Consider the following 23,013-nt stretch of genomic DNA (forward strand, 5'->3'; position numbering starts at 1 on the left):
ATTGTGCTTGTGCAGGCAATCAATCTGTGTCTATGTGTGTTTGTGTGCATGTGCATATGGACACTCACTTCTCCAGAAATGTGCATGTGATCCTGGTTATGTATGTATGTCAAAGTGTGTAATGTATGCAATGTACATGTATTGGTGTGTGTGTGTGTGTCTGTGACCATGTGGCAATGTCTGGGTGTAATGCATCACTAAATGCAGTGTGTGCTCGGCAGTATGCAGACAAAATGTTGCATCAAAAGCACTGCTGACGTGATTTAGCGTACAGCTCCAACTCAAGTAGAGATTTAAAACATTGAGGCAAGGGGAACAACTGTTGCTGGAAACAACATCTGAAAGAACCTGCGATTATATCTGAAAATCAAGTTTTTCTCTCCAATTATGAGAATCTTTAACGATAAGGCTGCAACATATTTTCTAGAATGTTCTTATTGCCAATTAATGCCAATGAAAAGACCAAAACTAACAACGAATTGATGATGCAAACAAGTCTTGCCTGTCTAGCCAAAGCCTGATACAGCATATTCCTGTAGGCCGTAGAGGAGTTGTTCAAAAACCATTAAGAAACAAGGCCTTTATTTAATTGAAACTAAGAATGTGTGAGCCGTTTTTAAAGATTGACATCTTCAGCAGGAGCCAGTGGGCTCCGGGCAGAGTGCTACGACACGTCAGGGAAATCAGAAAACACTGTGAGACAGAATAACACGTTTTTGTTGTGGTGTTTTCGTGGGATTTTGTTGACCATATAGAAAAAAAACTGTATAGTTATCCCAGCTTTATCCTTTAAATCACATCTCTGTGCTCGGGAAACACTTTTTTGCCCTTTAACAGAACTGCCACCATTATAACCTCCACTTCCTAATCTGGTCTGGATCATCAGGGCTCCGTCCTGCTGCTGGTATTACTGACTGAGGGAGATTGGAGTTCCTGTCTGATTGATTTACCTGGGTATTGACCAGCAGATGACTGATGATGTGCTCCATACAGAAAGATGTGTGCATGTGTGCACTTTTGTGTATTTGACCCGAGTGTCTGTGAGAAAGAACAAGAGGTGATCGCAGCAAAAGGGTCCCAACTGTATTTCACAAGATCTACTTTAAGGTGATGTATGGAGGGTCCAGAGACAGAATATGGAAATGAGTGGAGCCGTTAAAGCTGTCAGTCAGAGGAGGGATCACCTCCACTGCTTCCCTCAGTATCAGCTGTCTCATGAGATGGCTCAGTTCCAGCCCCAGATTCATCTCTGTGTTGTTTATTTGAATGATTCATGAGAGAAACCGTCTTACTTTTAGAGGAGAAAGCAGCCCAGTGATCGCTGCCCCTTTCAAGATGATGGATCAGACAAAATTGTCCTATTTCTCTTGCTCTGTAGGTGGTTATCTCTAATGGCGACATGATTGGAAGATGATATTTCTGGCCATTTTTCGGATGCTTTTGCAATGACAATTGGATAAAGTTTATGTTTGCTTTTTTTAATCTTTCCTTTTCATAAAGCCCCTGCTTGTCATTCACACTCCCCTCTCCCTTTCACCTCCAGTCACAGCCTGGTCATTTCTGCTCTCTGTCACCCGCTTGTCGATCCGTTCGTGAGAAGGTCATCATTCAGAGTGTGATTTGAATGTAAACGTGCTCTGTTCTTTCCCCCGCCTCTCCTCCTCTGCTCCAGGTGTTCCAGCGGTTACGTCTGTCCAACGGGGATGAGAGTGTCGCCCTTGGGGAGCTCCTGCGCTGGAGGCGAGCGCAGTGTGAGGGGCGGGGCGACTGGAAGCACCGTCCACCTCAGTCCCCACCCTTGCCCCCCACACTGCTCTGGACCAACAGGAAGGCCTCTCCTTGACGGAGGTTGTGTGATGCAGTCACGTGTATTGGCTTTGAAGTTCCTCCCTCTCTTTCTCCTCAGCCCCACTCACACAATTTTTTTAATTTTTTTTTTTTTTATGTGGACCAAGTAGCCTCAGTGCCCAGGGGCTAGGCTAAAGCTCAAGGCCGCAAAGTGTGAGCCTCGTCCCTGGGATGAAGGTCTTGCCTCAGCACCTCGAATGTGGAGGATTCCCCAGCGTACATGACAGAAGCTCTGTGACACCGACTGGTGTTATCTATGAAAAATGAGCGGAGGTGCACAGGAAGATGCTTTTTTTGTGATCAAAGATTTTATTAACAGTAAGAGACAGACAACAGAAGAATGATGATGATCACATTGTTATTTATTTTCAGTCTTCTGCTTCAGTATGTATGATGTCCATCAATGGGAGGCTGAATTCAAGAGCAGCCCAGCATTGTTTTCATAGTCAGATATTAAAAGGCCCCTTTAGTCTGCCTGTATTCTAGCCTACCATGTTGTTCTGCTGCACACGAAGGAGCTCCACCGTAAAACATGGTGCTGATTATACTTGACGTGCTGTCCTGTGATGTTCCCATGAACGCTTGTGTGTGTGCAGCCCCAGAGTCTCAGACCTTTCGGAAGTTTACAAGTCAGCCAACGCCTTCGGACACCTCCAGTTTTCAGCGTGACTGTACTGGCTTAGACATGGGACCTTTTCAGGTACACAGCTCTCACTTAGCCTCTCACGTTTGAGCTCTAAGTGCTACTGCAGCCCTGGCAACGAGCAACCAGGGGTCAGGGTAACCTCACTATAATATCCCAAGGTGCACTTCTCTTCCCCATTGTTACCACCAGCCTTTGAGGAACAAAAACCTCCGGCCAAAATGCAAACTACTGCACTAACCTTTACAAACGAAACAGAGATCCAACAAGAAACCTGCGTTGGTTTAAGGTATAGAGGTGAAGCTAAAGGAACTTTAGCTGACAGGTGTAAAGTTCATGTTGTGAACATGACACTCTGTGCCAAAGTGACACAACTTGTGAAACTTATGTCTAAACTAACAAGTATAGCTCTAAAAACTGACGTACGCTGTAGTTCCATATACTCATGTACAGACTGACAGAAATGACCAAATCAAAGCTGTTCGTGCGGTTCAGTGGTGACTCAGTGGACTGTTTCCAGCACGTCGAAAGGAGGGAAAACAAACCAACAGTCTACACTTGAAAAGTAGCGACTTCACTCTCATTGTGTCTCATCAGCACGTGGACAGTTTGACGTGTTCAGTGTCGTTCAGCAGAGACTGTGCAGAGCTCAGGGACTCGCGCACAGATGAACTCGACTCTTGTACAGATTGCTCGCCGCGGATGTGTCCGCTCAGGCGGCCATTACCTTCCCTGTGTCCTCCCTTCATCTCCTCTCCTCACTTGACCCAAACAAACAGACCTGTTTCCCCCACTCGGTCTCTGACCGTACCCTCACCTTCCTAATGGATCAAACCGGCTCTACGGGTGTCTCCATGGTAACCGCTCTGTAAATAGTGACCGGTGTTGTATGTTCTAGCTTTTACTCTCGCAGAGAAGCACACAGATTGACCTGAAAGATGAGAAAGAGATGAGATAATACTGTCTATGATGGTAAAACTGAGATTTAAGAATGTCTTGGGTTCGATGCAATGAGGTAAAGAGAAAAGGTTTATTTTAAAATGTGAATATCCTTTTTTCAGAATGATTGTCTATGGCTATGAAATTCTTTATACCCTATTTAATATTGTTTGTTTTTCCCCCCTCTCGATCCTGTCGTTCTGTTCCTACGATGCAAGGCAGATGTTTTTATTGTATATGGATGTTTTATTGCACAATATTTATGTGGTGTCGTGTTGACTTCTGTAATGGGCGGGGTGTGTCTCGACAAGCTGTTTGATCTTTAAGATCGGTCTGAATTGTTAGAGCCGTAAAGTATCAATAGCTCTAATTGATTTCTCATTCCCACTGATCACCCACAATGTGTCTGATTGATTCGGCCTTACGAATTAGCAGCGCCATCACAGGATCGATCTCAGCTGCTGTCGGTTGCGTGGAGGTGCACGAATATCCAAGACGTATTAACTTGATATTCACAACAGAGCTAGCAAATCAGCTGAGCTGCGTTTTTTTGACTGACTGGCTGAATGTATAAATGCTAAATTTCCTTTGACTGCCTGTGCACATCAATGAAACCCTGCGTATCTTATTACTGGAACACGCGCCTGTATCTAAACAGCGTATCTGACTGCTTAATGTGATTATTGTCTTCAGAAGTTATGTATGCAGTCCACTTTCTTAAAGCAAATGAATAACGCTGCAGCATTTATGATAAGGTATTGATTTGCTCCATGATTCACACCTGCTGTGATTGAGGTTGCATGAGTAACGCTGCACTGCAGAACTATGTCAGATATTTTCATCATAGTTCCGACTCGTTCACACGAGGATTTAAACTTATCTGTGATCAAACAAAATCGAGAGGAACCAAGATCAAGCTAGTCAACCACGCCAATGCCAATGAAAGACAGTTTATAGCCTCTGTATTGGTCCTTCATTATGATCAGGGTTGTGGTTAGTCCTGTGCGTTATGGTTTTGTGTATTACCATGTTTACTGAAATTAAGAAAAGAGGAGATTATGTTGTTTTTTTATTGTCTTTTAAAGCATATCAGTGCTTTTTACCTTGCATGACCACATGGGCCTGGCCCCCTATAACGTGCTCATGCTGAAAAGATAAAAATGGCTGTCTAATGTGAAGAACTGCTTCCCACTGCACTGTGAATCACTGCACTGTCCCCCCGTCTCTCATCGAAACACTCATCACCCATTTACATCCACCTTTAACCCGACCGACCCGCACACACATCAGCTCCATCATATACAATCCCTGATGAGCTAGCTCAGTCTGTCGTAAGCGTTACCAAGTTCTGGCAGACAGGTTACTGCCAGTCATCGTTGTTAGTCAGGAATTTAAAAATCCTCTGCTCTGAGATCAGCTCTCTGGTGCTACAGCCAGTGCAGAATGGCCATTTTATTGTCCCCAGTCCATGTATAGTTGTCCAGAGAGACACAATATTTTAGCACCCAAACAGGGGTATCTCACTGCCTTTCATAGTGCTGTTTTTTTATTGTAGTCTTTCTTTTGTACATGACATACAGTATATTTTAACCTGCATACATATGTGTTTGTGGAAAGAAAAAAGATTGTATGTGATATTTCATAATTATTACCTTCCCAATGTTTTATAAGTACTGTACCTGTACAGCAATAAAGCACAATTGTGTCAATGCCAGTCTGTGTGTGTGTGTGTGTGTGTGTGTGTGTGTGTGTGTGTGTGTGTGTGTGTGTGTGTGTGTGTGTGTTTCACATGTAGTGACTAAAGTGCAGCAGTGGAAGATGTTTTTAGATCCTTTCATTGTGGAGAAAGGGCCAATATTAGTAATATATATCATACTATCTGCATTTTACTGCTGTGCCTGACAAAGATGACATTGGGTATTTGGGTATGTTGGGGTACCCGAAGTAGTCATATAAATAAAGTGGAGTAAGTACAACATTTTCCAGTGCTCTGCAGTGAAGTACCATAAAAGTACCATAAAATGTAAATACTCCAGTTAAGTACAAGTACCTCAGAATTATGCTGAAGTAAAATGCGTTAGTAACTATACTCGGTTGCAAACCACCACTGGCTTGATGTGAGTGTGTGTCACTTTTAAGTGTGTCTGTATTTGCATACAGCACCAAATTCTACAAATAGTAGGTTGACATGCAGAGCAATAAGGGCCACACACAGTCATAGTCATGAATGCTTTATGACAGAGTGACAGGTGCTATGTGTCAATCCTCACTGCCATGATAGACTGTTCTTGTTTCATGTGTTCAGCCGATGAATACCTGTCTATTAGATTTCTGCCTCCACCCCAGTGCAACGGAGGTGAATTCAGTTTGTGTTGATCACTCGATACAGCAAGTGCGTGAGAAAATATGTTTTGATGTCATTTCAGTCAACTGACCCTTTGAGAGGTTTCATTTGTTTGCAGAGCCTAATATAAACCCAATGTGAAGTGACATTTCCCAGGATGAGAGGCTGCCCTTGCAGGTATTTACTAACCTGCGGTGGTTTCTGTTCCGAATCAGGTCAAGACAAGCACAAGTCATGTCAGCTGGAACAACTGAACATTGTCTTCCCACATTAATAATCTGCTGTAGTAACTTGAAGGAATGTTTCCCCCGAGCAGTAGTCACTGGAAGGCTTCACCTTCGAGTGTGGGAGCGTGTGTTTGAAGTTTACGTGTCAGCGTGTGTCACAAAAAACAACTTCTAGCAGAGCGTGCTGACTCACACACACCCAGGTGTGAACAGTACTAACTCTGAGATTAAAAAAACAAACTATAACAGAACTTAGCTGGAAATGCAGTTTGCAAAACCATCGAGTTATCGAGGCTGATGGACGTGTTTATTTTGTAGAGATGAGAAAGTTTCTAAGCTTTTAACTTCAGCTTTCAATGCTTCTCTCATGAAACTACTTCCTGGAACGAACGGTCTTGGATAACAAAATTGACACGAGAGATGTTTTTTTTTTTTTTTTTTTTGTCCAGAGTCACAGTGTTAATGAGGTATGAAACAAACAACATATAACACTGACAAATCAAGGGCACCCAGCAGGAAGTCCATCACAATTTACTTAAACAAAGGTTGCACATTCTTCAAGAAGACACTTGATTTACATAGAATAGTCAGCTCATGTGACTAGAATAACAAAACTAGATGGCTTGAATAATACTTTGGGGGCTACTTTTTTCCTATGATTTACTTAAACTGTGCTAATAGATAGACCCTCATTTCTATCATTTGTGTCTTCTGGTATCTTTGGAGCTCGGTGTTGAAGTCATGTCACTTGAGTCAGCGTCAGTTAGTTCAGGGGGCTGCAAGTTTGAAAGGAATTAGAAAGAAGTAATCTCACCAGATGTCTGCAGCCCGCTTCTCATCTCTTGAGATTAGCGGCCTGAGGCTCACGCTTGGTGAAGGTATTTGAGTATTTCAGCCCTTTCGCTGCTTTTCTTCACTGTACCGTGCTACGCAGTAGTGTTAACATATAGACAGTGATGGTTTTCTCTTGTATGTGTTGACTTTCCAAACCACCACCACAGAAGGATCTATCCCCACTACCAGAAGTGGTGACAGGGCCATTCTGTCATTTATTCTTGGCTGAAAAGGTCCACCATTACACAGGAGGGGGTAAATGGCTAAGAGGTAATTTGGACCAAGCTGCCCCCTGACGCTACAGCAATAAGCCCCTGAATCAAACACACAGACCTTTCCTCTCAGTCTTTCATTTAGGGCACTGGTTGTGGTCACCTTTGCCATATATCCTCAGTTTCTTCTGATTCTCTTTGGTCTCCATTACTCCCTCAGGGCTACTTTAGGGAGCAGTTTGGACCCAGGTGTGTATCGCGTCTATGAATAGCATTTTATATGTTTTAAGGTTGGATGATCAAATAGATAGCTGTAAGAAGCTGGAGTAGATGGTGCAGATGGTGGCCGGGCTGACAGTCTGACACCTTGCAGTATAATGGCAGCCGAGAACATGAAGCACCATTCTTTGAACTGAGCATTCACTAAACCCCTGCAACTGTCTATTAGCTGGAAATGTTAGTCTTTGTGTACAGAGTTATTATAAGAAATAACATATACAACAAGCATTATCTTATAGTTTTTCCTTCTCATATTCTATATTATAGGCCTTTTTGGTAAAAAACCTTTGACAATTTGACTTTTGACAAAATAATTATGGTTGGATTCCATTTACCTGCTTCACTTTCAGGGTCCTGGTATGATTCATGGTGGCTCACTGTCACTCTTAGCTCACTGGGACGCTTGAATTAAACGTATCATGATTATTGGTAGTTATTAGCAACAGCTGTGCATTTCCTACACCTGGCAAGTATGATGTGGGAAAAAATTCAGCTTTGTTTCCATGTCTTACACATGGATCGCCATCTGGTGAGGATGCTGGCATTCATGGACATGTAGCTTTAGCTTAGCGGGCTATATTATCATGTCTGGTGCATATTTAAGACTCCTTTGCTGGATTCTTTAATTAAAATGAGTCAGCCAGTGACGGCCTTTTCAAACAACCCATAGAGTTAATGCTAAGCTAGCCTGAGCTAATAAAATCTGCTAGCAAATGTTATGTTACTCAGCAAATTCAACAGCTGCTGGCGAGAAGCTTGCCTTTGTCTACATCTGTCTGAAAAACCAACTGTTTTGTAGACTGCAGGTGTGCTGCGCTAGCTAACAGTAACTAAGAGGAGTGGGACTTCATTAACAGTCAATTACTGGGTGTCTTGTTGTTGACTTGCAGGGGAGCACAAACAGGTGATGGCAAGAGCATGTGACCACAGCGAAAACACCACAGGCAGAGAGCCATTTAAATACACTATGTTCTCTGCTGTCTTTTACCATCAGAGACGCAAAACACAAAAACCCAAACACAAAGTCCCCATTTAAAGTGTCTTGAAATCCTGCCATTCTGACAAACTACTGATGTGTCCAATCAGTATTTGCATAAAATGTTTTCAACCTCTCATGCCGGATCAAACCTGATTGTTATTGTTCCTAGGAAGAATGGTTGCTCAACAGGGTGGGGGTGTTGGGAAATAGAGGAGTACTGTATGTGCTCTGCACAATGAGAAGGAAGAGGCAAGGTATTGATCATACGTGCTTGTTGTGGCCTACAAAACACCTTTACAAACTCACCAGAGACAGACTGACATACAGCGCTGTTTGTCCTTGGGTCTATATGTTTGTTTGTGACAAAGAGAGAACAGCAAGCGAGAGAGAGAGAGAGAGAGAGAGAGAGAGAGCGAGGAAGCACATGAGATATTTCAAAGGCCATGAAACACAGGAGTAAACATGGTTCCTACCTCTATTGATTATTTGAGCGCTGGTTGGAGGGTTTGTAGGTTTATGTTGACTTATAAACAGTCTGGGGACTGGCTTGCTCCACTCTGATCGATGCTGCAAAGAAAAGGCGCAGGTTAGAAGGGTTGTTCCCTTAGCTGTGAGCCTTCGCTGGCTTTATGATAGCCAAAGGTTTAGGGTCATGTTTGTAACATATATAAAGCTGCAAAAGATAGTGGCTGCAGCTCTTTAAAGGCCCCATAATGTCCATCTTTCAACCCCACTTTACAGCCTACCCTAACCTCATGATCCCCTTCTGGCCTGTCTGCTCTTCCTCCCCCATCCCATCTCCTCTATCCTCCTTTGACCCCACTGTTGTTCCCTCTTCACCTCTTCACCCATCTTTCGCAATGGCACGGACTTGCGTACACCGTCCGCTGAGAGTGTGAAAATCAATACCATCATCTGAACACTGTCTCAATTTTCAATTAACGACGTCTCCCCAGATGCATCCATCACATCAGATCAGCCTTCGGAACATCAGATTAGACACAAACTCTGTGCCAACACCTATGTGCTAATAGTGGTGGGAAAAAAAAAAAAACAACACTCAAATCGTGTTCTTAAACCAGCACAATGAATGCTTTATACAAACGCTGAATCAAGACTACTTGTAATATGAAATGGGTTGCTAGTAGTGGCAAGCCTAAAGCGAATCCGATCCTGCAGAGCCTCCGAGCCTCTCTAAGTGTTTTCATTGTTTTGGTTTTGTCCTCATCAGCCTGGTTTCCAGCCACAGCAGGTACGTGTTTTCAATGGAAAAAGCTGATAAAACTGAGCAAGCGCTACCTGCCCAGCACCAGCAGACCGCAGCAGGCACACAAAGTTAGCAACAAACTGCTAAACATAGTGGAGCAATTAGCAGCTAAACAGCCAGCTATTTTTCTCAGGAGTTATTAGAGACTCGCATATGCCAGGTGGCCAGAAACAACAAATAAATGCTAATGTCGCTTCGTGTCTGCTGGATGCACAAACAGGCGAACGCGTTGTCATAAAAATGTTATAAGGTGGTAATATGTCGCAGCTGTGTTTTCAGCTTGCTTCACTGCCTTCAAGCTGCCAAAAACAAAAGAAGACAAAGAAAAAGCAATTAATGCAGCTTTAAGTGGAAGTGACATTCTAATGGAAAGGCTCATTGAGCTTTCATGGAGTAAACATATTTCATGGGCCTAAAGTCCTTAAATGTAGAATATTTCTATGATTATTTAGTCTTTTTCTCCCAAAGTATTGTGTCCATAGCTCGACAAACATATGCACTCTTAACAGACCCCTCCTGGAGATTCTTTCCCCCATCTGAACTTGATAAACAACCAGCAGACTGGTGAGCTATCTGTGTGTTGATGTAGAACCACAGTGATCCCATGCTCATATGCTTTTAGAAAAGGAAAACAAAGTGATAAATCATTGACAGCAGATCAGTCACAGAAGATGAATCCTGTCTGCTCCACCCTCCCTGAATCCAGACAGCAGCCGTTGAAATCATCCTCCATACGTTCCCCTTTTACCCAGCAGTCAGCAGATCGGCAGACGCGGAGGTTGTCTTTAATGATAAAGCTAATTAACATGGCAATTAACAAGGCTCTATATTGCTGACGAGGTCAGACGGACTGAGGCGCAGTTTTTTGCTCTTATAGACAGGGGGACATGCACACATACACATAATGGCTGTCAGGTAAGGTACTCATAGGGACTCAAGGGAAAACAGTAATTAGGTGTAACTGTGTCTGTAAGGTGGCTGCAGACACATAGTTCAGTGCAGATGAATGAAAGAAAAAACGTCCCTCTACAACCAAGATGATACTTCACATACTCTGTTATAATGTTAAAAGCCCATAAATATAGCATCAGGTGCTTTTTCTGCCAGTCCCTTCAATAGAGGGATCAGGGAAATGGACAAAATTATGTAAATGTAGGATTCCTGGGAACTCTGGGAAAATTCAATAACCTCTGTATCGTTTCCATGGCAACGGGAGGCCTTGTCAGTGCAGCGTAACCGTTGCCCTTGCGCTCTCCAAGGATCTCTCTTTGCTGTATGTCATGTTTATGTTAACAAACCACGCCACTCCCAAAAGCAAACACATGGCACTCCATGCCGTGGTCTATACCCCTGTGTACCCCTGTGAAGAGGGCTGTAGGAGGAAATTCCACGGGCCATTCCAGCTTGCATGTGTGCTCAGTGGGGGTTTGTGAAAATGCCGATCGACTCCATGGATCTGTGCATTTAGACATGAGATAATTCATGCATTCCATTAATTCAGAAGAGAGACATTTGTGCAGGTAGAATCTAAGGAATACGCAAATGCTCGGCAAGCAACACAGCCCGGTCAAGGGGGAAAATGTCAGATGTTTCTGGGCTTCATCCCCGTGGGCCTCGCCTTTGTGCGGTGGCCAAGCTTTCTTCCTTCATTTATCTCTGCTGTCAGCAGTAAAATGAAAGATTAGAGAAAACCCCAGACAATTTATACACTTAACATCTGAGGGAGACACAGTGACAAATGCAGAGAGGAAAACGCCCCACCATTTTCTTTTGATCCTACATATATACATAGACCTGTGTTTATTTTAAAAGCTCTGACTTCCCCTCATGTCTACCCTCCCCCAAGTGTGAATGACAATCAGCACCGTATAGTGCTGCAGCACTTTTTTAATCAAGCATTGGTTAACTATCTAATCAACCATTCGCCAACCAATTAAATCTCATAATTGCCCTACTTAAGAGGTATAAGTAATTTAATTAGCATGGCTGATTCCTCTTTATGGGTGAAAGAGGAGCTGCTACAATGGGCTGCTTGGTCCACCCTAATTTACTCTTGAGTCACCTATAGAACATCTGCATTTATTATGTGTCAGTAATATTAAGGGTTAAGCACACAAAGACAGGCCAGGACACACCCACACATACACACAAATCAGTGTTGTTTGCGGTACTGTGTCGCTCTCAACAAATATGGAACATTTTGGGTGACATGGTTTAAATAATGGAGCATTAGGATGACACACGTGTGTTGGATTTGCTGTATTATCTACATATAAATATATATATAACACAAAACAAAGATGGCTGAATCCACTGATGATGAGCATTTCTGAGTGTGAACTTTCTCTCACTGGCTCTCCACATGGAAGTTGCAACCCATCTGGGATCAAGAGATACCAGATGAAGGGTTGTGAGCGGCATAAAACAAATTTCAGATCTACAGTAAATGTGCATCAATTTATGACCTTTGAAAGGTTTTCTTCCTATTGATTTGGAAATTTTCAAACCTGCAGCCCTGAGGCTTACGTGTGAAACAGCTCAGAAAGTGACAGTAAAATAATTGTTAGACATCACAGTTGGCAGTTGCGTGCATCCTCACTTACAACGGAAATTAGCATGAGTGTCTCTTTGTTTCTAGCTATTGCAAGCCAGACATTTTGGCAACTTCTGCTCCACAGTACACAAGAGAGCATATCAAAGAGGATTTCTGTCAATCCAACAAAGGACTCAAACAACTACCACGTGCACTATTTGTGCTTTGCCATAGTGTTGATTGGCAAGGACAGCACCATCCTTTGGAGTTAGGGAACCTAAACTGTGCAATTAGCAGGTGGTCACAATTTCACTTGGTGCTGTTCCTCTTTTCAACACAGATACACAATAAGTCCTTCAAACTAAATGACAGAATAAGGTTTGGTTAGGTTTAGGCACAAAACCTCCTTCGTTAATGTCATTAATGTTATTAAATAAGTGTAACACAAACCAACTCCGACTGCCAATAGGAAATGAGACACAAACACATGTCCTATATCCAGATTCACACTCTGAAGTAAGACATTACTGCTGCCAAAAATGATGACAGAGGGGGTCAGAAAAGGCAGCAAGTCACATATTTTTCTATTTCTAATGAAGAGAGGGTAGTCTGACTTTCATGGGAATGGAGGGGAGGATCTTTGATGGCCTCTGATAATTTATCAATGGTAAACTGACTGAAAGTGAACCAGACTTTAGCTTTGGGCTCACTGGCCCTGCTCTGAGGCATAGTTAGCCCTGAGGTTGAGGCGTTATGCCCCTGAAAATGAACTAAACACGGGCCCTTAGCCCGGGGCTAAAGATGTATGAAACATCATTCTAGATGTAAACACATCACATGTTCCAACAGACATTTACCCAGGACCAATAGAAGTGCAGTGTGAATCACATAGCTCTTATCCTAAGTTAATGTTAGGTTAACAGTGTGTGTGTGTGAAAAGGGGTTAAGTTGTCCCAGGTTCAATAGCTCTGGGCTAAGTGGGCTGTGTAGCGTGAAAAGCCCATCTGTGAAATATTTGTGTACATTAGAATTTTTGCTGTTTGCATTGCTGCACAATATCTATCCAGACACCACACAGCTGTCATGGCTCCTCCCAAGCCATGACAGAAAAGGCAAAACTCCAAACTGTGTTTCATATGTGAGCTGCTGCACCATGTCTAAATAACAGGACACTGGCTAACCATAGCCACCGTGTGTCACACATAGCAAGCCTGATGGGCACCAGCAGAGAAACACTTGAATGAGATGTATTCCTATGCAGTGACAGTCAACACTACACGTGGGCCCTCAGATAATGCTGTATTCAGAGCCTAACAAGGTCTGTAGGGCTGATGAACAGTAAGGTTAACTATGGTAAGCAGCAGGGCTACTCCTGTGTCCTGACACTCTCCCACAGACACAAACACCAGTGAGCCTCTTGCCACTACTCGAGCTACAGCACAGGTCCTGACACAGTGGCTGTAAAAGGGCCATAAAAGTGCCTCTAGTGACTGTCAAAGCTCCAGCTGAGAAAAGTCTGACAGGCTGGTTCTCACTAAGATCTACGTCGCTGTCACACTGAGCGATGGTGGGTCCGTTTCCCCGTGTCCCCAAAAAATGCCACATCACACACTAAGTTGCCGCAAGGCCACACCTCCTACAGTCCACTGCTCCCTCAGTCCTCTTTTGTGTTTGTTTGAATATGCTGGGAGGGAGAGCTCTAGCAGAATTTGAGGGTGCAGTTACCCTTTAAGTAGTACATCTGCACTGTTAGACCCTAACAGTACAACCCTCTGAGAATTTTATCCACATTTGTGTGATGGAGGATTTCTGCATGTGTGATTCTGACTTTTCATAAGATTTGTTTCCTTGGTTTGCATAATGTGCTTTCAGCTTTGTATGATGCTGTAAGGCTTGCCGAGTACATCCTGTCTTCTTGGTTGTCAGGTTTTCCTTCAGTCCTTCATCAATAGCCTGGCTGTTTTGACTTAGTCTGTAACTCGTCAAGGTTTTCCAGACAGATGAGAGTTTTCCATCCAGCTTTTAATTAGCTATAGTGGGGAGATAGAGCGATCCTGCTAGGTGTGTTCACACACCACCACCACCACGCCACTTTTCTGCTCATCAGACCTCCAGGCTACAGCACATGCTGTCCAAATTCTTGCTTAGGTCAAACAGATTTAAAATCCAACATGTTCAATTGATTATTTGTTATTGGTCACTGTTAACGGCCCTCACCATTAGCCAGTATGTATTGTTTTGTGAAGTAATGCTCTTGGTCCAGATCCTTCATATTTTGAAAGGGCTTTGCAGCATCTCTCCCTGATTGGTCCTTGAGGTACAACCCTGATTCCAAATGATCCTGAGTCCATGTACTAATATCCTTTATACGATCATGTGTTCACAATGTGGTGAACCTCTCTTCATCCTCGCTTGTGAGCGACTGAGCCTTTCCAGGATGCCCCTTTCATACCCAATCATGATACTATCACCTGTTACCAATCAACCTGTTTACCTGTGGAATGATCCAAACAGATGTTTTTGGAGCATTCCACATCTTTCCCACTCTTTAGCTGCTTCTGTCCCAACTTGTCTGAAACAGTTGCTGCATCAAATTCAGAATAAGCAGATATTTACAAAAATCAATAAAACATTAAATATATTGTCATTTTACTGTTTTCAGTTGGGTATATGTCAAAAAGGATTAGCAACTTATCACATTCTGTTATGTTTTATACATCCCATCTTTTTGAGATTGTAGATTTTTCCCCTCTGACTGGACGATCACATCCAGACCCCCTCCAGTCAGGTCTCGTCCTCTCGTCCGTCCCCTGTCACCAGCCTAGTCCACCACTCCACGGTCCACTTGCTCCAGCCACAGAAGTGATAAGAGACAACCCGGGTGGCTGTAATTTAATCTATACTGTGCGTCTTTGTTCGTGCTAACTAGTTTGCTGTATAGTTGACCTTGCTGTTAACTTTGAATGTGTTTGACATGTTAACATGTAGAGGCACTTATTCAGCAGCTTTGGGGCAGGGCAGGGTTAAGTTTGTACACCGACACTTAGTCACTGGTTGTCTAACATCTTTAGGAGAAGGGGTGTTTGCCACATCTATATTCTGTTTTAACTTGTAAGAAGTAGACAAGCCTCTCCCTTATTTTCAGAATTTGCCAGCTGCTTACCTGTGTGATAGTCCACCTCAGTTGACTCATTAGTGTAGAGTAAGTTAAAAGTTTTTTGACCAACAACAATAAATGGCGATCGACACCTTCTTTCTTATCTGACTCATGACAGCTGCAGAAGCTGAATGTGCCCCAAACAAACCCAAACTTTTTTATAACTAGTCCATTGAAGCCTCCTCATCCACAGCTACATTTTATGCATTAACAACAACACTTGCTTCAGAGGTGTGTGGTTTTATTGTCCAGTTTCTAGAAATGAATGGACACCTGCCAGTCATCCAGCATTGAGACGCCTTAGTGGTCATATCACGGGTAGACAAATCACATCCTGTCCTGGAGGCTTCAAGGTGAGTATGAAGAGAGAATGACAGACGCAGAGTTTGGTGTTGAAGTCAGTGTTTACTGGCTCCTAACTGACTCCAGTGCAGTGTGTACACAGTGCAAACAGAGGCCTGCTCTCGCCCAGCAGAGCCCCGCCGCTCATTCAGCAGCTCCTCCACCTTCAACTGCATGACGCTCAAGTTCATAATAGGCTGAACTCCCATGTGCTCTGAAAACATTGTTTCTGGGCCCATAGCCACATTCCTAAAAGCATTAAAATGTTTGCTGTGTTTGCATGCAGGACTCTGTTTATGTATAGCCCCTCTCAGACATGCACTTCATTGCGTAAATGTGCTGGCAATAGTTCAAGCTCTTCTCACATTTGAATGAGCATCAGAGCAACTTTTCCGTAAATGTCACAATGACAGTCTGCACGGACTTAATGAAAATTCACTTTCAAAACAGGTCAAGTCTGAACTGAATGCCATCACATTAAAGGAACAGTGTGCCAGTTTGGAAATAACGCTTTTATGCTTTTACTCTCGGGGTTAGTTGAGTAGATTGATACCTCTCTCATGTCCAAGCAGCTAGCCAGGCTCTGCAAAGTTCAGACATTCGGCTTTGAATGGGCGAGTTAGTAATCAGCAAAAGGCTAACATCAGTGTGAAATAACATCTGAACCCTGCAATCGAATGTGAAAAGGACAAAAAAAAACCAACATATTTTTTTTGCTCATTTTCAATCACCACTAACAGATAATTGAATTTGGCATCTTCATGAGCCACAAACCACAGCAACAAACAACCTGCACCAGGTGTGTTGGGCGTGCTCATCACTTTTCAGTGTCCCCTGGAAACTTCCCTTGTTTTCCCCGTTGTGTTCTGCATGACACAGTTTCTGGTTTTGCAGCATGTAACAGACACGTTTGAAAGCCCCAAAGCCATTACTTTTAGAGACAAACGAATCCAACGGGTTGCACATTCCTGAAGAAATGGCTTGTTTTTCTGTTTCTCTATCTCTATATCTGTATCTTCCACGTGAGTAGCAACACACAGCCTGAGCATTCACAAAGAGAAAGTCATCCTCTCGGTTCTTCCTGTTGCACACATGGCGGACATGAAACTAGTAGGTCACCTTGCCTTGCTTGGATTAGGTGTTGAGAAGCACTCAGACTTATGTTTGCCGCTGTGCCAGGGGGCTCATCGTTCCCGTGTTGAGAACAGAACGTTACACGGCTAAAGGCGGGTTTAATTTGGGATGCTTAGCACCCTGAGTTCCCCAGAGCTGTCAGAGCAGCATAGAGAACACACCTTTCTCTCTGTCAGCTGAAGTGCATGGAGTGAAGAGCATTCGCCACACACACACACACACACACACGCACACTAACACACACACAGAAAGATTACACATAAAGCAAGACAGAGTGTTCCTCCCTCAGAGAAAATACCAGTTCATGATTGGCAGGAAAGTTTCCGCTGATAACTGATGTTACACACACTGACTGATTACTTTTTTGAGGAGACTATGAGCTCAGTCCAGTAAGTGTGCGTCTGCATCAATGCCCCCCCCCCTTTTTTCCTCCTCAAGAATTCTCTTCATGCAGCCAGTGACGCTGCTGCTGTGTACACACACACACACACACATAAACCAATTGTGCTACGATACATGGTCATGTGCTTTCCATAGCTGAAGAGAGTGATAACGCACAACCTTATCTGTAACCATGACAACACGCTGGATCCACGGCGGGCCCTCTGACGCCTGCTCTGAATCTGCAAAGTGTTGTGAATGGTGTTCAAATAGGAGCGGAAGCCTGCTGCTGTGGGAAAACTGTGAGATAGCAGGGCCTTTGATAATTCAGGAGATAACACGGTGAAATACAGAGGGATTCTGGGTACGCTTTATGTTCTGATGACCTTGGATTGGATTGTTCCTACTGACCTCAACAGCTTCTACTGAGTTGAAAGCCAAAAATAATGATTGCCTCGGACTGATGTTGAGAAAATCTAGAGTAACATGGCATGCAGGACATTCCTGATACGCTGCTGTCCAGGCTGAGGAAGAACCAACTGTGGCTGACAGATATTTATGGTAGTTTTTATCCAGCAGTCAATGTTTGGACCCAAAACAGGCTGTTCTTTATTTGAGTTTGCCATAACAGGGGGCCAGCACCCAACCCCCTACTGTCTGCCGTCCTCGACAGACAGAAAGGTCAGCCGGAGAGCACCATAAAGAGGAGCAGAGCGTGGTCTTTGAGTTCCTCTAAAGTTCAATCAGATTCAGCAGAGGCCCACCTCTCTCCCTCTGCTCTGTCTTTCCTCATGTGTGGCTGTGTGTGAGTGAGGGGGGGGGTAAAAGACACTGAGATTTTAAGATCGTGTTTAATAAGCAAAGGGGGAGGTACACTGACCCTGAGGCGGGCTGAACCCAGGGTCAAAACAACAGGAAGGAAGTCACATGACCCATTCAAACTCAGAGAGAGTGTAGGGGGTCGAGGACAAACACAGAGGGAGACACAGAGAGAGAGGGAGTCGAGGGTAACAAGGGTGGGATCTGTTCTTTTCACTCTTGTTTTTCCTCAGTCCGTCTGACGCAGGTGTCTGCAGACATGCCTGGCGCCTGTCCAGGTGTGGATTACAACATCAAGACCACTACAGGGAAAACAAGGAGAAGAGTGGGACAAAAGTGGAGCAAGTCAGAGCGACAGACCCAGAAAGAGAAAAACATAATTTATTACCTTTTGCGCAACACAGCATATTCTGTGGTCGTCACCATGAAGTAGCAGTATGTGTTACACAGACAAGTATCAATAACAGTGAAGAGATGGGGCTGCTTAGCAACATTTAGCCTACTGTAAACTAATGCATCTGTTTGTGTGTGTGTGTGTGTGTGTGTGTGTGTGTGGTAAAGCACAAAAGAAGAGTATTGGAGAAGGTTGGTCATTGGCTCGAACAGTAAAGAAAGGGGGGCTCATTCACTTCTCTTTTATGAGAGCTGTCCAGGTCAAGAGGCAGGATAAGCAGCGGTCATTAATGACAAAAGTTATTGGTCCCTCGCGCCCTGACAGAGTGGTAGTGTGATATTGGGTCATATGAAAACAGGCTGTAAGAACTGTTAGTTTATTGGTGGGTTGTTAAACTTTGGCCTTTCAATGTTTCCTGTGTGGGATTTCTCTGTGAGATCACTGACAGTAGGACAAGGATCGTTGTCCTGTGTTTGCTGTTACAGTGAAGTGTGTATCATAAATAAATATGTCACGAGCAGGGGTGGAAGTAAGGCATTACATTTACTCTTCTTACTGCAACAAAACTTTACTTTCAGGTATCTGTCATTTTAAGTATTCATTTTATTAATTTGGAATTTGCTAAAGTCACATCCATTACAGCACAAACAAAAGTCATGATAATCTGTGTGAAAACGAAGCAAAAGAGTAATCAAATCAGCAGCAGCAGCAGAGAAGAAACTGCTGGTGTGTCTGCAGCCGCAGGAGGGCAGAGCTCCATGTGAAGGCTCTAAGTGTTTATGTCCACTGGCCGAGTATCGGAGGTGTGAGATCTACAAGACCGGGCCCAGCAGTTTGTGCAACAGTGAAAAATGATAAAGAATTCACTGTGGGTTTGTTGGAAAAAGCTGCATCTGCCTTAATTAGTCACTGATTTTTGCACCTTCCAGAGAGCACGCAAAGTCACACAAATCAAGCACACCCACAGTGACGCCTGAGGGTCAGAGAGACTGAAAGGACTGGTTATAGTGGGACAGACAGGCTGAGCGAACCATTTCATTTAACATCATCATCGTCACATCCATGTTTTTCTTTCCCCTCCGCCCACCATCCTCTCTTAAATAATGTAACGCAGTAATATTTGCCCTGAGTACTTTTCATTCAGTCATTTTACTTTTACTTGGGTAAAATATTCTACAACTCTGGTCTCAACTGCAGACTTTAATTTTTAAAAGAGTCTATGTGATCTCCTCAAGGTGCCGGGGGCAAGTTGCATAAAACCATGCATAATCCCATTTCCCACACATAAACTGGTATTTATAATAAAACATGTTCAGTGACAGTGGAATGTGTACTTCAGATGTGGTGTAGGAACAGTTTTCTAAAGCAGCTCAGGAGTGATACAATAAGGTGGAGAGACAAACGTAAGTCAAGTGGTGGACTCAGGTCATTAAACGCTGTTGGTTGAGATTGTTTGCTGGCCAATTTCACTTTTAGTTTTTTTTTTTTTGCTTTATTGCTTATTTTGGTTTTGCAGCCTAGTGCTCATGTATACACTCATGCACATGCTCACACACACCCCCTTCACACATGAGCTCTGCTGGGCGCCACGTCCCGTGTCAAATACAGGAAGGAAATTATTAGCTTCCTGAGGAGCTGATGGGACCGGCGAGGACAGGATGAGGTCAACAGTGCTATGGATTGGCCGGTCAGAGGCTCTCAGTATCAAATACCATGCGACCTCGAGACGTTTAGAAATTGAGAGTTTGGGGGGGTTGCGGCAAATGTAGTGGACTGGATGGATTAAAAGACAAAAATAGGAATGAATGATGGGAAATGCCAACACAGAGGCTTTTGCACAGAAATCAGTCACAGTCATGTCTGGAGAGTGATGGGTGGCTTAGAGGATGAGGAGTGAAAGTGATATTGTTCCAGGCAGGATGTGGAGGTCAAGAGGCTCTCCGACCAAGGATACACCACGGCCAAAACACTCCATTAAAACTGGCCTGACCTTCAACCTGCCACCGCTCTTAGAGACTTGGACAGCGCCAACATGTCCAGCGCTCCTCTTATCAGCTTTCCAATGATAATTATTGTGTGTACAGCCCAATAGGTGCGTGTGTCTATCCCTCTTTGTGTGCCGTTGTCCATTGCGTATGTTTGAGCAGCAGATACCTGAGAGTGTGGGTTGCCCAGACAAGGTCACTATGTACCTAGAGACTTTTCTGTGACCTGGAGAAATGAGACAAGTTGGACAAAATGCCAGCAACTGCAGACAGGGGAGAGTAATGGTACCATTGAAAGCACATAATGTGCTGACAGGCTGTACAACTGGAGATATGAGATGATCAGTGTGCCTGCCGTGCTTTTTTTTTTCCTCCTTTTTCCACACGTTTGTATTTCAGGTCATGTGGCTGGACAGAGGCTGTGCGGTATATTGTTGGTGGCGAAGGGGTGAGCTCATAACGCTGTCATTACCACAGAGAAAAACAGAAAACACACATGCACACAGATTCCTGTAAACACAAACACATCGCTCTCACTGTCTCTTTCTCTTATGCACAAACACATTTGCCCAATCCTGCCCTCAGCTCAGCTTTGTTCCAGCCAGCAAGTGGGTTTAAAAACAAATGACGTGCTTGGCCTTTTATTATGTTCCGGACACTGTTTTTCCTGAGGCTGGAATGTGGACAGGAATGTGTTGTTGCTCTGCTAGTGCTCAGAGGGAGAAAAACCTACCATGCTATCGTGCTCGAGGAAAAAGAGGAGAGAGGTGTAGAAAGACAGGGGAGAGGAGGACAGAGTGAAGCAGGGGTTTAAAGAGCAGTAGGGGGAAAAAAGGTATAAAAAGAGAAGAAAGCGGTTCAGGCCAAAAGTCCACTACTTGTAAGGGTAACCCGAGGGAGGTGATGAATCCTCCTCGGTGTGGTTGGAGTAGTGATGGGAGCTTCGCTGCTTTTCACTCTCTTTCTGTGTCTCTGGTTTTCATTACAGCTGTTATGATGCTCAGGCCAGGCCAACACTTGCATAACAGCCTGTCTGTTATTGGCCTGCTAGTCTAAACTGAGCTGCTGTCAGCCTCTCTGTTTTGTTAATGTACAGTTCTAATGTACTTGCGTGGAAGTTAGCAGGAACAGCTCTGTTCAGAGAGGCCTTAATCGTTCCATTATGGGGGTAAATGGCCTTTACACACCGAGGACCTGATGAATAAACGACACAAAGATGCAAAATGCTTGCCTGTGAATAATTTTGGATTGTTGATCAAATTGGAAAAACTAAGACCATATCTTCTTCCTGGCGGGGCCCATTAAGCACAACGTGATTGGCTGATGCCTTTATTCACAGTGCAAAAGCTCAAGTAAGTAAAAATAACAGCTTGAAAAAATATACTGATGTGCAAATCAACAGCACAAAAAATGGCCCTGGTGTGTCGAGGCTTTAACAGTGCACCCACTTTCAGACAACTGCTCTTCAAAAGCATTTGTGGTTTCACGATTTGTAGACACAAAACATGACAGAAGTAACTGTGTGAAGACTTAAAAGAGAGAGAGAAGCTCAAACCCTGCTAGCTTTCTTGCCTTCGCACACGAGGACAATCACTGTGTGAAATGGGCGTGAATGTGGGCTTGTCATCTCGGAGAGAAACCAAAATAATGGGATGCAGCCTCCCCTATTCCGAAGTCTTAAAGGTGTGGCGGCAGGGAACGTCAGATGCTGCTCGACCAGCCGACATGCACTTGGATTAAAGCATACTGACAGTGTAACGCACGCTGCTCTTCCCACTCCACTCCTTGGGTGTGAGACAAGTGGCATCTTGCTTCTATTTTTTTTAGTGCGTCCAGTCTTGTTGGCTTTAGTCGGCTCTCTGTGGCTGCAGATTCAGCACGTTGAATACGTCCTAAAATGCACGAACAACGTAAAAAAAAGCAAAACTTCACGGCATCAACGAGCCATCGGACAGAATTCCTATCCTGAACGTGACAAGACATCACCTCAGATCCACTGTGGCGTGAACATGGTTGTTTGATTTAGCACAAATGCACATTTCAGTTATTTCTTGTTATGCAGATACAGAACGTACATTCTTGCAAGCAGTCAGCTGTTTAACAAATACACACGAGGTGTTGTGATGTGAGGCCAGCTTGGTAGACCAGGGCCCTCCAGATTTTAGTGGTTCTGGTGTCACACGCAGATGAATGTTCAGCCTTCCGCCCGGTGCTGACTGAGACAAAGATGCCGTGAAGACAAATTCCACAATATGCCTCTCCCAGGATTGTGATACGCTTTCAATTTGGTGTAATACCAGTTGAGGCACACAGGGTCATCCACGTGTCAGATATCCTGCTTTGTAAAGTAAACCGCAAACAGGGTGACGGTTGAAACAATTTCAACGGTGTGTTTTGCCACAGAAAAACGTTACTTGTTGTGGACATCTTGTGTGTGTGAGATGGATTGTGTAGTACACATATTACACAAATGTATGGCTCTGTATTGAAAATGGGAGCTGAGTTTGATGTATCTGAACGTGCGAGTGCATGCATGAGAGAGCAGGACGCAGGAATTAGCAAATGAAAAAAGTGGCTGTATGTGTAACAGGCTCATCCTTCACCAGGGGCGCTCAGGGACCTATTTGTCCCAGCCGGGAGAGGCGGGTGAGGGATGAGGTCTAGAGCCCTGTGGCCCGTCTGGAGCTCAGAGCAGG

General features: G+C 44.0%; 1 protein-coding gene across 4 annotated transcripts in view; it reads left to right on the forward strand.

Moving 5' to 3' along the window:
- The window catches only part of myo16 (myosin XVI), an 89,666-nt gene extending 84,522 nt beyond the window's left edge, over positions 1 to 5,144 (forward strand). For 3 of the 4 annotated variants that reach the window (XR_013077952.1, XR_013077951.1, XR_013077953.1), the window contains one exon: positions 1,673 to 5,144. Coding sequence is in view for 1 of the 4 variants with exons in the window: in XM_076746704.1 (XP_076602819.1) it covers positions 1,673 to 1,843 (171 nt within the window). In the remaining 3 variants the exon portion in view is untranslated. The remainder of the gene's footprint in view (positions 1 to 1,672) is intronic. The other variant, XM_076746704.1, reaches the window with a different exon arrangement.
- The last annotated feature ends 17,869 nt before the right edge of the window (positions 5,145 to 23,013 follow it).

Source organism: Chaetodon auriga, chromosome 13 (genome assembly GCF_051107435.1).
Source record: "Chaetodon auriga isolate fChaAug3 chromosome 13, fChaAug3.hap1, whole genome shotgun sequence".
NCBI classification, from domain to species: domain Eukaryota; kingdom Metazoa; phylum Chordata; class Actinopteri; order Chaetodontiformes; family Chaetodontidae; genus Chaetodon; species Chaetodon auriga.